The following is a 13607-nucleotide window of genomic DNA, read 5'->3' on the forward strand; positions in this document are numbered from 1 at the left end:
GAAAACACCTAGCATCGTAGATAAAGTAGGTTATCGTATCCTCTTATTTTGGATCCCTCGACTTTGTGCTTCCAAACGCAGTAATAGTCCAAGTATTGCTCGAGCCCGGGGCTTGAGGTGAGGGAGTGAGGGTCTGCTTTCACAGTTTGCATAGAATTTGCTAGAATTGGGAACGGGGGCGGTGGCGCATTCCTTCGCGGGCTGAAGCGTAAGCTTTCGGGGTTGTATACCTGTTTCTTCTATACCTGAGCCTCAGAACTGCTCCTTGGTTTCTGTATACTGGTAAAAAGACGCCCTCACCCCATCCCCCCCGCCCCCCACCGCGGGAACAAGGGTCCGCATTGAACCAGGTGCGAATGTTTGCTCTCATTCTGCGCCTTTCCCGCCTCCCCTCCCCGGCCACGGCCCCCGCCTCCCCCCGCCTGCACCCTTGGTGTTGGCTGCAGCCGGCGAGCAGTTCCCGTCAATCCCTCCCCCCTTTTCACAGGATGTCCATATTAGGACATCTGCGTCAGCAGGTTTCCACGGCCCGTCCCTGCAGCTATGGGGGGAGCCATCCTCGCAGTCCCTCATCCTTGGGGGTCCACGACACCCCCAAGACTCAGATTGCTAAATTCTCACAAGATAGAGAAACACAAGACTGGAGACAGGGGGCTTCGAGGGCGGCAGAGGCGGCAAGGAGGCTGCGGAAGTATCGAGGCTTGCGTACCCCCCCTCCAGTGCCGCAATGGTTGCGCCGTGACGTCATTGGTCTCATTCATAAAAAAATGCTGTTATAAAAGCCGTGGCTGCGGCTCCTCGTACTCCAACCGCATCTGCAGCGAGCAGCCAGGGAGTGGAGACAGAGCCGGCGGCGGCGGCGGCGCAGCGAGCGAGCAGTGAGTGCGCTCCTTCCCAGCTCTGCCCCATAGCTCCTACCTGCCTCCGTCCCTCAGCCCCTCGCCCCGGCTTTGATTAACCACGACCATGATGTTCTCCGGCTTCAACGCCGACTACGAGGCGTCCTCCTCCCGCTGCAGCAGCGCCTCCCCAGCCGGGGACAGTCTCTCCTACTACCACTCACCGGCTGACTCTTTCTCCAGCATGGGCTCTCCTGTCAACGGACAGGTAAGTCTGGCTTCATGCCGTCGCGGGACCTGGAGTTCGGGGGTCACTGGGGAGGAGGCACCGGGAGAGACACTCAGGAAGACGAGTCGGGTACCCCTTTTGGCGGGGAGGGAGGCGGCCCCGGTCGGAGCAGCCCTATCTCGGGAGCCCCGGGACTTGTTGGGAGCCCAGGCACGCTTGTCACAGTAAGAATTGGTTCTCCTTCCCCGCGGCAGGCTCATTCTGAGCTGCCCCCGGCCCGCGCTCTCTGGTCTCTGACATTAGCTAGGGCCAACATGTCCCAGGCAAAGAAAAACTCGCTAACTGGAGCCTAGCTTCTCCCGGGAGGCGGCAAAAAGCGGCAGCCACCCTCCCCTCGCAGCTTGGAGCAGGGGCGGGGGAGGAGGGCGAAGCAGGCGAGTGTGTAAGGCAGTTTCATTGATAAAAAGAGAGTTCATTCAGGAGACTCCGGAGCGGCGCCTGCGTCAGCGCAGACGTCAGGGATATTTATAACAAACCCCCTTTCAAGCAAGTGATGCTGAAGGGGATAACGGGCACGCAGCAGCGGGATGAGGAGAGAGGCACCGCGCGGCGGAATTCTTGGAGGAAAGGGGAACACCTTTCATCCAGGATGAGGGGGCATATAAAAAGACATGAGCAGTCACTGGCAGGACCGTTTCTCCTCCGTTTCCCTGCTGCATGCAGCACTGGGAACTCGGCTCGCCCCACCTGTGCCCCGAACCTTCACGTCAGCTTCCCTCTTCTGTTTCGTTCTAGGACTTCTGCACTGATCTGGCCTCCTCCAGTGCCAACTTCATCCCAACTGTGACTGCCATCTCAACCAGCCCGGACCTGCAGTGGCTGGTGCAGCCCACCCTGGTCTCCTCCGTGGCCCCATCCCAGACCAGAGCCCCTCACCCCTATGGAGTTCCCACCCCCTCAGCTGGGGCTTACTCCAGAGCTGGAGTCATGAAGACTGTGACAGGAAGCAGAGCTCAGAGCATTGGCAGGAGGGGCAAGGTGGAACAGGTGAGGATTACATCACCACCTTTTCTCTGCAGGGATTGGGGGTAGGACATTGGTGGGGATGGGGAGCACAGTGGATAGGGTAAAGTCACTGGTGGAATTGACTACACATCCTGGGGGGGGGGAGGGGGCGGGACTCAGGCTCTAAGCTCTTTTCATCCTGAAGCAGACTCTGATAGTCCCACATCAAGGAATACCTTAATAGTTTCTTCCCTAAGAGATTCCTATCATGCTTTTACACTGGGCTCTTCATTCTCTTGCTGAGCATCTTATTTGAAATGCAAGTCACACTCAACCTGCAACTGTAGGTTAGATAGAAATGGATTTGCAGAAGAGAAGCCAGCTAGCTGGGAGGCTGCAGGGGCGGATGAATGGAGCTGATGGCAAACATTGTTATTAAATGTTGGTCTTTTTCTCTTCTAGTTGTCCCCAGAAGAGGAAGAGAAAAGGAGAATCCGTAGAGAAAGGAATAAGATGGCTGCAGCCAAATGCAGGAACCGGAGAAGGGAGCTGACTGACACACTCCAAGCGGTAGGTAGATTTCATGGGGTCACTCCTTTTTAAACTTCAGGGGAAACACCTGAAACTAACATAAAATAATATTGAATGTCAACTCTGAACAATAAAAATTAAGAAAGAAAAGAACAGAATCAACGGAGATTGGGCTTAAGTGGAAAGTTAGAGAAGGGAGCAGTGTCCTTGAGCATTACTGTGTCTTATGCTTTGCTTTATCCCTTTGTATACAGGAGACAGACCAATTAGAAGATGAGAAGTCTGCTTTGCAGACTGAGATTGCCAACCTGCTGAAGGAGAAGGAAAAACTAGAGTTCATCCTGGCAGCTCACCGACCTGCCTGCAAGATCCCTGATGACCTAGGCTTCCCAGAAGAGATGTCTATGGCTTCCCTTGATCTGAGTGGGGGCCTGCCTGAGGCTGCCACCCCTGAGTCTGAGGAGGCCTTCACCCTGCCCCTCCTCAATGACCCTGAGCCTAAGCCCTCAGTGGAGCCTGCCAAGAACATCAGCAGCATGGAGCTGAAGGCTGAGCCCTTTGATGACTTCCTGTTCCCAGCATCATCCAGGCCCAGTGGCTCTGAGACCGCCCGCTCTGTGCCAGACATGGATCTGTCTGGTTCCTTCTATGCAGCAGACTGGGAGCCCCTGCATGGTGGCTCCCTGGGGATGGGGCCCATGGCCACAGAGCTGGAGCCCCTGTGCACCCCGGTGGTCACCTGTACTCCCAGCTGCGCTACTTACACGTCTTCCTTTGTCTTCACCTATCCCGAAGCTGACTCCTTCCCCAGCTGTGCGGCTGCCCACCGCAAGGGCAGCAGCAGCAACGAGCCCTCCTCTGACTCACTGAGCTCACCCACGCTGCTGGCCCTGTGAGCTGGCAGAGAGGAGAGGCAGCAGGCACAGACCAGTGCCACTGCCAGAGTTGGTGCATTACAGAGAGGAGAAACACGTCTTCCCTCGAGGGTTCCTGTAGACCTAGGGAGGACCTTATCTGTGCGTGCAACACACCAGGCTGTGGGCCTCAAGGACTTGAAAGCATCCACGTGTGGACTCAAGTCTTTACCTCTTCTGGAGATGTAGCAAAACGCATGGAGTGTGTATTGTTCCCAGTGACACATCTGAGAGCTGGTAGTTAGTAGCATGTTGAGCCAGGCCTGGGTCTGTGTCTCTTTTCTCTTTCTCTTTAGTCTTCTCATAGCATTAACTAATCTATTGGGTTCGTTATTGGAATTAACCTGGTGCTGGATATTTTCAAATTGTATCTAGTGCAGCTGATTTTAACAATAACTACTGTGTTCCTGGCAATAGTGTGTTCTGATTAGCAATGACCAATATAAAACTAAGAAAAGATATGACTTTATTTTCTAGTAGATAGACATAAATAGTTATATCCATGTACTGTAGTTTTTCTTCAACATCAATGTTCATTGTAATGTTACTGATCATGCATTGTTGAGGTGGTCTGAATGTTCTGACATTAACAGTTTTCCATGAAAACGTTTTATTGTGTTTTTAATTTATTTATTAAGATGGATTCTCAGATATTTATATTTTTATTTTATTTTTTTCTACCTTGAGGTCTTTTGACATGTGGAAAGTGAATTTGAATGAAAAATTTAAGCATTGTTTGCTTATTGTTCAAAGACATTGTCAATAAAAGCATTTAAGTTGAATGCAACCAACCTTATGCTATTTTCATTCCGGAAGTTTAGTAAGATTCTGAAAAGTAGTAGAGACCAGTTTGTCAAGAAGGGTAGCTCCTGGAGGGGGATGCACCCATTCGTTTGATCCCCTATCAAAGAGGAGAAGGGAACTCTAGAGCTGATGTTGGGATATTTTATAAATATGATGAGTCTTCACAGTGCATTATTAAGATTCTCTGCTACAGATTCTGAGGGTGAGAACCTGCTGTGCTATAGCTTTTGCGGTAACATGTCTTTTTCTGTTTTGACAAAGAGGTGAATATTTAAATCTAGTGCTGATATGAAATTTAAATGTCTTGATCTTAAAGGGATTCTTTTAGCAAACAATTAAGCTTTGTACAAACTACTTGAACTTCTTTTTCCCACAAAATAATGTGGAGTTAACTCACATGAGGGTGAACAAATTGAAGAATGGTTAGAATGAATGACTTTCTCAGTGTTCCACTATTGGGATTGGAAAATCTTAACTTCCTCAGTCATTACCCTATCCACCAGGCTGAACTGCTTCTTGATACTTGATTTAAAACAACAACAACAACAAAAAAGTTTTTAGTTGGTTAGGAAAAAAACCCAACCTTTTCAGTCCGTAACTCTAACATACATGCATACATTTAGTTGGATTATTTTTATTCTTGGAAGAAAAGGAGGATTGTCTGTCCTATCCTGCAGTAGCAAATATATTGATATTTCTGATGTTTCTTTAACATTCTATGCCTGACATTCAGTTTACACTGGGGAAAGAAAAACTTGCTCTGAGAAATTGAAAGAGATCTCAAACAGTACAAATAATGGTTGATCGTTTGGTAAATAAAAAGTTACATAATAGCTCAATAAAGAGAGGTCAACATGACTCTAAATAAGCTTTAACTTAGAAACTTTACCATCTTAAAGAAGAACATGACCTTTGGGACACCTCGGTAATGGGGCACTTACACGCACAGGTAAAAACCACAAAGAAGGGAGGAGACACCCTTCCTCCCCTGTGCTCAGGTGTTATGTGGGCACCAGCCGGGAAGCCAGAAACCATGTTTGCACACATGCTAGGTGGAAGAGCAGCTTCAGGGCCAGCCTTCTAATGCTTTGGTGATAATGAAAGTCACTGGGTGGTTATGGGGTGTCACATTCAGTCAAGTTGAAAGTTTTAATTTAAAATGACAGTTCTATTGAGGTCAATGTTCTTATCTACCAACTCCCTGCTTTTCACATAATAATTGACAGTTGAAAGCAACTTACTTCAGGCTCTTAAGTGCACTGACATATCACACACCACTTACATATTATTTTTAACTGTCTGGCAATAATGACAGTGGCTTTAGACTCCCTATTTGCTGTTCGGAGTAAATTTCCTGTGGCCTTTAAATATGACCTGAACTAAATACAGAATTGCTATAGTGTAACTAATGCCCAATCTGAAATACCCAGGTGATATACCCTGTAAGAAATCAGCTGGCTCCCTTACATGTACAGTAATAATAACCCATAGAAAGAGATATCCCAGATGCAGAAGGGAGGCTAGACCTCTAGCCTTGAACATTGAAAGTGCTTCTGGGGCCCCTGTAAGCTGCATGTTGACTATAAAGAGCATTGCAGCTCACTTGACAGCCCTGGTCCAGGCCTGGACATAGTCCCTTCCTCTAGTTCATCATAGCCCAGCAGAGACCGGGATGCTCCATGCACAAGACTGCATTAAAGGTCAAGGAAGAGGACCTGCACACAGGAAATCTCTGTAACAGGCTTCTCAGGGGCCTATTATAGGGTCCCCCATAGGTTTGACATTTTACCAAGCTCCTGGCCAACCATTCGCATATGATCAGAGAAGAAAGGAATTCCCTCTTTCCAGTCAAAATGCTCCTTCTAAATCCTCCTTTTCTGACTTAAGATTCAACAATTGTCATGAATGATGGACACTGGGAATGTCAACTTCCTTTTGGAAAAATTCTGCTCCGTACCCACAAAATAGGGCCTTATACTGGTCTCAACAAATCAACTATCTCAGTGCACCATCATTCAAAAGATACAAAAGATGCACATATAATAGTAAAGGATGGGAATAAGGATTAGAGGGGTCGTTTCCTTATGGGAAGAATGTCTAGTTTAGCTCACCAATGGATCCCCAAACCTGGCTCAGTGCCTGGCACATAGTAAAGGGTTAATGAATATTTGCTTCATGGATGAAGGAATAAATTCTGTATTATTTCCACAAGCAGAAATATATTCTTCATATAGTCTCTAAATTCTCCTATTCCTGGCCTGTTAGCTATTAAGTAATGGGAATTTCACATCTTTTATGTCTGGTTTCAAACACATACCGCACTTCCATCTTTGGCTCCTGGAATTCTTCCACTGCCTCTCTGGGGTTACCTCTGCAAATTTGACTTCAAAATGAATGCTTCCAGTTCCAGATTAATTTTAGATGGAAAAAAGATAGAAAGAAAAAAATTATCTCTATATAATAGTGGATGGTAGAGTCTGCATCGTCTTTGCATATCTCTGCATCTTGTGTAATTATCAAAATTAAAGGGTAGCATTAACAATTTGTCTTAATAACAGTAATTTTGCATCAACAGCAACTTTCCATGTATAAATGAAAGTAAGTCAACTGTGCTATCTTTAATTAATGGACAAAGACGAGACGGAGGCAAAGAAAAAGTTCTCAGATGATTACACTAAGGAAATTATTTGAAGATTCAATGTTTTTCAAATAAAAAAAATCTAAACACAAAATCACTCCTTAACTAGGTATGAGACTTCCTCCAAACACAGAATAATCAAACTGCTCAAAAAATAAAGGAGATACGTATGAGTATCATTTGAAGGCTGAGTATCAAAGCGCTTTAAGCTATACTGTTTTGCTATAAACGGTAAAGAACACACTCTTGACTCCTCTCCAGCTCCATCTCCTGTCCTTCTCCCCTACAGGCACTCTGTTCATGGGCCTTCTTTCCATTCCTGATACATAGCATACTTGTTCCTGTTGCAGGGTCTTTGCACTTGCTGTCCTGCTGCCTGGGCCCCTTTTCCTGGGGTTGGCTCCTTCCTGTCATTTGGTACTCACTTAAAAAGAACATCCCTTCCAAGAAGCCTTCCCAGGTCATCGTATCTGGAGTAACTGCTGCATACATTCCTCCGTGACTCTCTATCCTATTATCCTGCTTTGTTTTTTCACTATCTGTAACACTTAATTTATGTTTTCTTTTTTTTTTAAACGAATTTCAAATGAAGAATAGATGCATATGTAAATATAGGGATAGTCATCTTCAAAGAAAAACAAAACTATATTTTTCATTCTTGTTGATATATAATTTTCAGACTATCACATGAATGCATTTGAGTTCATTGGTTCTTAGCAATTGGTATGCAAAATTATAAAACCTACGATTTAGAATAGAACAATAAGGGTTAGCTGCTATCACTATCATTATCAATATCAATGTCATTACTATCATAATCATCATTTACCAAAAATAGGCCCAGGCTTGAAGAAAAGAAGATGAGAATAGGTATATTGACTCCTGTTGAGTGAGTTCAAAATTCCTGAAGGGTGCTGGCTGAATAGATTTCCACTTTCTTTGCATAAGGAAGAAATCGACAGCAGCATAACTCGGTTTAATTACAATGCCATTAATTTCAATGGCCCCACATATCCACTCATGGACTAAACTAAGTTGCCTTTCCTTTGCACCAGCATTGTTCAGCTGCCTGGGAGGACAAAGAGCAGAAAGGGCTCTGGCCTTTGTCCTAAGGAGACTGCCGGGCCCGATGGTCACCAGCTCTTCTTAATTAATAAGCCCTTCTTACTTTCAGCTCACGTTGACATAGCGCTTGGGTTTGGTTCAATCAGTTGATTAGGATAGTAACCCAGAGAGGTTTGATCATTGGTTACATTAGAAGCAGGCACATAGGAAGGGGGTCTGTTAAAGGGTGTGGAAGAAAAGGCAATACCTTCATCATAAAGGTAAAATATGGCCCCAGTTGCTGCCATATTTACAGAGGGGAGCAATCTGTGGTAAGATTTACAGAAACAATGATTTGTCCTCAGGTTTTAGTCAGTCATGAAACTATCATCATGCTAAACATTGAAACAATATGATTAATCTGGATTTGAGGAATTGGATGTAGTATAGCAAAGTGGTTCAGAGCATTGACTCAGCTTTGGAGCTTGGCTCCTTGATCTTGGGCAACTTTAGTTTCTCCATCTGTAAAAAAGGAATAATAATTGTCCTTGCTTTTTAGGGTTGTTGTGAACATTAAACAAGTTAGTGTGTGTACAGTGCTAATTATATTACCTGGATGCACAGATGTATTATAAAAGTTTAGCTGTTATTTATTATTTTTATAATTTAGGGAGATAGAGGTTTAAGGGAGAAAATATTACCCTCTGGAACAAGCATGGGCTTCATTTCATTCGATAAAATAGTTTTGGGTGTCTACTATGCATCGGGTGCTGGATTCAGATGTGAGGAAGACACAGCCCTGTCCTCAAAGAGTTCATGGCTACGGAGGGAGGAAGTCACATAAACACATCTATTATAATATTCTGTCACAATTAAAATTAACATGAGGTGCAGGCTTTGAATGGAGGAGGGAATGATGATCTCTACCTGGGGAGTCTCTGAGAAGGGACCTCTGAGATGGGCTTTGAAGGTGGATAGAGTTTGCTAGATGAGCAAGTGGGAGATGGAGGTTATTCCAGGAGGCAGAGGGATAGCACTGTAAAGACACAGACTCATAAAACAATGCCCTTGGTTTTGCTGGGTTATAAAATGTAGGGGAAGGGGGAGGAAAGGGTGGGAGATGTCGATTAAAGAGTATCCCATAAGTACATTTGATTTCATTTGCATCAATATTGCAGCATCAAAGTGGAGGGAGCTGGAGATGGGTCAGGAAGAGGTGACTGTGTCCAGATCATGAAGAGCCTGGTATTTACTCAGTTCTGTTGTGTGTAGGCTGAACCAAGGTAGTAGTGGTGAAAACAAGAGGTAATTAGGGGGTAAGACTGTTGGGACTTGGTGATTGAGTGGACGTGGGAGGTGAGGAAGAGGGAGGAATCCAAGCTCACTCCCAGGTTTACCAGGCTTGACACACAAGGAGTCTTGTAGTTCCACCAATGGCTTTGTGACTACAGGGAAAAGAGCAGGTTTGGGGGATGAGATGGTAAGCTCTGGGTTGCACTGTAGAGTTTGCTTTGCCTGCGGAATATCCAAGGAGAATTGTAGGCAGTTGGAATTACACAACAGGAGTTCTATGGTGTGCATTTATAGAGCTCATCTGGAGGCATGTTGGGATAGAAACTGGAGCCCTAGCATATAATATTGATAGTGGCTAACATTTCTCATGTACTTGCCCTGGGCCAGGTTGTGCTGTGTACTTTACAGGCAATGCTAATTCAGGGACCATATTTGCTTTGTTGGTCATTTCACCTCTAGTAACTGGCACATAATGGGTGTACAATAATTTTTGTCGAATAGATGCTCTCATTTAGTCCTCGCAACAATCCTATGAGGCAGATATTATTAGGATCCCCATTTTACAGATAGGACAATGGTCTAGGTAAGGTTAAATAAGTTAACCAAAGTCACACAACTGGTAGATAGCAGCAGATCTGAGATTTGAAAGCAGCAATTTGTAACTCTAAAGTCCAAAGTGCTTAACTACTTCACTAGAATATTAAAATTTGCCCCCAAATATGTTCTTATGTTCTTAGGTGACCTAAATCCTCTGAGATCGTTTCCATTACCAAATCAGGAATGCGTTTCAAATAATCTCAGATCTCCCTTTTTAGCTTGAAAACTCTGACATCAGATGAGTTCTGTGGAAGTGTCCTGAAGGGCCCCATGCTGCATCACTCAGGGCGGAAAGCCTGAGCCCCGTATGCAGTGCTGCAGTGGTACAGCAAGTGCCCTGAGGTGAGAGCAGTGCGCCCCAGGTGCTGGCAAAGAGGGCGGATTAGTGTCCTATTTCTGCATTACAAATTACCACACACCTAGCACCTTCAAACAACACTGATTACCTCATAGTCTTTGTGGGTCAGGAGTCTGGGCACAACTTAGTTCAGTTCTCTGTTCAAGGTCTCACAAGGGTGCGATCGTGTTGTCAGTCCAGCTGTGATCTCGGCGGGATGCTTGAATGGGGAAGAGTCTGCTTCCAAGCTCGTTCTGGTTATTGGCAGACTTTATTTCCTTGTGATTGTATAACTAAGGGCCTGGCTCTTTGCTGGCTGTTAACTGGAGGCCACCCTTAGGTCCTATAAGTTGTTCTTAGTTCCTTGCCACCGAGCTTCTGCAATATGGCTGCTCACTTTGTCAAGTGAGCCCACTAGTGTTATATATATAATGACATAATCACAGGAGTGATATCCCATCACCATTGCCAGCTTTTATAGCTTAGAATTAAGTCTCGGGGTTTACTTTCACTCAAAGGGAGGGAACTATACAAAAGCATGGACACCAAGAGGCAGGAATTATTAGGGGTCACCCTAGGGTCTGTCATCCACAAAGGGTCACAACACCTGCTGAGAATTTAAAATTAGTAGCAAAACACCATAAACTGGCAATTCTAGAGGTTGTCAGTGACAAAATACTTCCTCCTGAAAAAAATCTTGTTCTTTGAAGTTCTAAACAGTTACTGCGATTTCTATTGAGTTTTCATAGTGTATATGTAAGCTTCATTTAAAAAATTGCTTATCCTTTAAAGCATTGTATTCTACATAAAAGTAAACTCCCAATTACAAGTTGTTCCCCAACACTTGTGCTTCATTACATGCCTTCACTTTAAGAGTAAGTTTGTAATGGTTCAGAATCATTTGAGATTGTTTTTTGGGTGTAGTGTGTCTTCAACTCTGGGTAGTACACAATACTGTGTTTAAAAAGTAGATCTGAAGTAAAGACAACACGGTGACTAGACAAAGAAACTTAAATTGAGTTATTTTAGTTATTCTATGTGACCACTTGGAGTTTTTGTGTTTAAAATTTAAAACTGTGAAGCACTGCAAATTGAGAGAAGCAATGTTTTTATTTTGTAAATGCTCATTTCAGTTAATATATGAAACATTTTACTAAATTTTAATATTAACTTTACAATGGAAAATTCTTTTAAAATTGTTTTAAAACTGAAAGATGAATCAAGAATAAATATTATATTAGTGGTATGATTTAATAGTTGCCTTATACTAGGTAAGTTACTGTCATGCTGTTTAGGAATAAAGATAAATAGCTAGCACTGATTTTGGCTCACAAAGTGCTAGATAACGTTCCAAACACACACACACACACACACACACACACACACACACACACACACCCCTATACTAACTCATTAAAACAACCTTAGCAGATAAGTCTTGCTATTATCCTTATTTTCTAGATAAAATAGGGTTGGGGGCACAGAAGGATTGTGATCTGTTCAGAATCATTCAATGGCAGAGCTAGAATTTAAGCCTGGGTACCAATGCCCGAATTCTTAACTACTAGTAAGAAAAAACAAAGCGAAACCAAAGTTCCCAGCAACCTTGGAGGTCCATGGAAACCCTTCAAAAAGAGCAGGCAGGCTTCTTTCCATCCAGGAGCGCTCCTTTCTATTCCTGACCTGTCTCTGCTGGATCCTAGGCCCAGGGACAGCTGACTTCCCAAGGTGCGCTCCTGGTGTCACCTCCCCCGCCCTCTCAGCACCCTTGTCTGCCAGGCTCAGGTTTCTCCTGGCCCTTTCCAGCTTCTGGCCCTTTGCTCCAGGCCAGGTCGCTGGGTCAGGACGCGCCAAGAACTCGTGAATCCTCTATTTACTGTTTGGTTTCCATGGTGATACGTAGGCGCCGTCAGCGCCTCCCGTCACCGGCCCCGCAGCGCGGCCTCCACCCGGCGCCGTGACGTCCGCCGCTGCTTCCGCTCTGCCCATATTTGGCGCCGCCACTGCGTCGCCGGACGGGTGGAGGCTGGGAGTCTGACTCCCGCCTGGCCTCGCCCCCTGTCCCGGTCACGCCCCGGTGGAGAGCTCCCGGCAGCTCTGTTCCACGTTCCCTCACCCCTTCCCCTACACTCCCACGGAGGCAAAGGGCGGGGGCGCTAGGGACCCCGAGAGAGGACGTGGGTGATTGATGGATGAGTTATGAAGTCTCTTAATATTCCTTGACTCATTGAGGCTGCTGTCAGTCAGGATTTGAGGCTGTCTCGTTTGTTCGGGTGGGTGCACTGGGATCACGATTTTCTCTCTCTGCCCAGAGATCATGGAGACAGCCCATCCCTCGCCTAACTATTTTGTATTTTATAGGCTTGACCTTAAGATTCTTGCCCATGGCTCAGTGCAAAGCCTTTGGGACAGAGGTTTTGGGATCGCTGGTGCCCTTTAGGGGATAAATAACCTTGGGAAGGTCACTTCCCTTTACTCAGCCTGGTAAAATGGACTGGGGGATGGGGGCGGGGCCGTAACAGTTGCAGCAGTATCATCAGGCTTGTGAGTGGAGATCGCCTGTCAACCCGCCCCCCCATGAATTTTAGATTTGGAATGTTAGTGAAGTTCTTTGAGGACCCCTGCAATTCTGACCCCACAGTAACTGGATTAGTGTCTCTTTGCGCCTAGCCTATATTAGGCGCTTAATTAACTTTAGTTAATTGATTATTGAATTAATCACAAATTACCTTCGGATTTCACCTTTATAAATCTTGACCCCTGCAATTCCTCTTACAGGCGGAAGGAGGAATAATACGATGATTAATAATCGCGCAGCAAGGTTGCTGATGTAAAGCGATTTGTAGATGTAAAGGGCAATAAGCATTCCTGGGAGGAATCCAGCGAGATTCCAGAAGTGTCTGAGGGAGCCGTGGGTGTGTGCCGCGGGGCCTGAGGGCGGGGGTGGGGTGAGAAGTGCCGCAGTGGCAGCGGCTGGGGAGCCTGATGCTGCGGACGTGGGGTTAACTCTTCAAGCTACTGAGTTGCGGCGGCCTCCAACTCCCATCCCATTCCTCAGTTCTTCTGGCCAAATGAGTGTGTGCCTTTCAGTATTTCAGAGCTGGAACGCGCAACAGAGATTATTCTCTAATTCAGCCTTTCTATTTCACAAATGGGGAAACCAAGGATCAGAGAAATTGGTTCACCCCTCCAAACTTGCACAGCTAGTTAGAGACAGATAAAAGCCAGGATTTCTGACTTCAAGCTAGAGTCCCCTCCACCTCATCTAGGTACCTCTAACCCCCTGCGCTTCTGTGGCTTTAGGACCCTGTTGCCTGGCTGAGCTGGCCGCGTGCATAGTGAAGGTAAAAACTGACTTCAGGGCCCTTTTAGGCAC

The 13607-nt window shown here is 45.7% G+C and overlaps 1 protein-coding gene across 1 annotated transcript; it reads left to right on the forward strand.

Moving 5' to 3' along the window:
• The first annotated feature begins 760 nt into the window (after window positions 1-760).
• On the forward strand, window positions 761-4305 carry FOS (Fos proto-oncogene, AP-1 transcription factor subunit). The gene is made up of 4 exons (XM_006925458.3): window positions 761-1107; window positions 1864-2115; window positions 2536-2643; window positions 2859-4305. The coding sequence occupies exons 1-4, from the start codon at window positions 967-969 to the stop codon at window positions 3498-3500; spliced, it is 1143 nt and encodes a 380-aa protein (XP_006925520.1). The 5' UTR covers window positions 761-966; the 3' UTR covers window positions 3501-4305.
• The last annotated feature ends 9302 nt before the right edge of the window (window positions 4306-13607 follow it).

The sequence above is a fragment of the Pteropus alecto genome, unplaced genomic scaffold, assembly GCF_000325575.1.
Source record: "Pteropus alecto unplaced genomic scaffold, ASM32557v1 scaffold8, whole genome shotgun sequence".
Taxonomy (NCBI): domain Eukaryota; kingdom Metazoa; phylum Chordata; class Mammalia; order Chiroptera; family Pteropodidae; genus Pteropus; species Pteropus alecto.

Excerpts from the sequence above, each read along its gene's own strand:
- FOS (XM_006925458.3), top strand. The coding sequence starts at position 967 with ATGATGTTCTCCGGCTTCAACGCCGACTACGAGGCGTCCTCCTCCCGC. Across the intron at positions 1,108-1,863 it reads GCTCTCCTGTCAACGGACAG|GACTTCTGCACTGATCTGGC; the intron begins GTAAGTCTGGCT and ends GTTTCGTTCTAG. Across the intron at positions 2,644-2,858 it reads TGACTGACACACTCCAAGCG|GAGACAGACCAATTAGAAGA; the intron begins GTAGGTAGATTT and ends CTTTGTATACAG.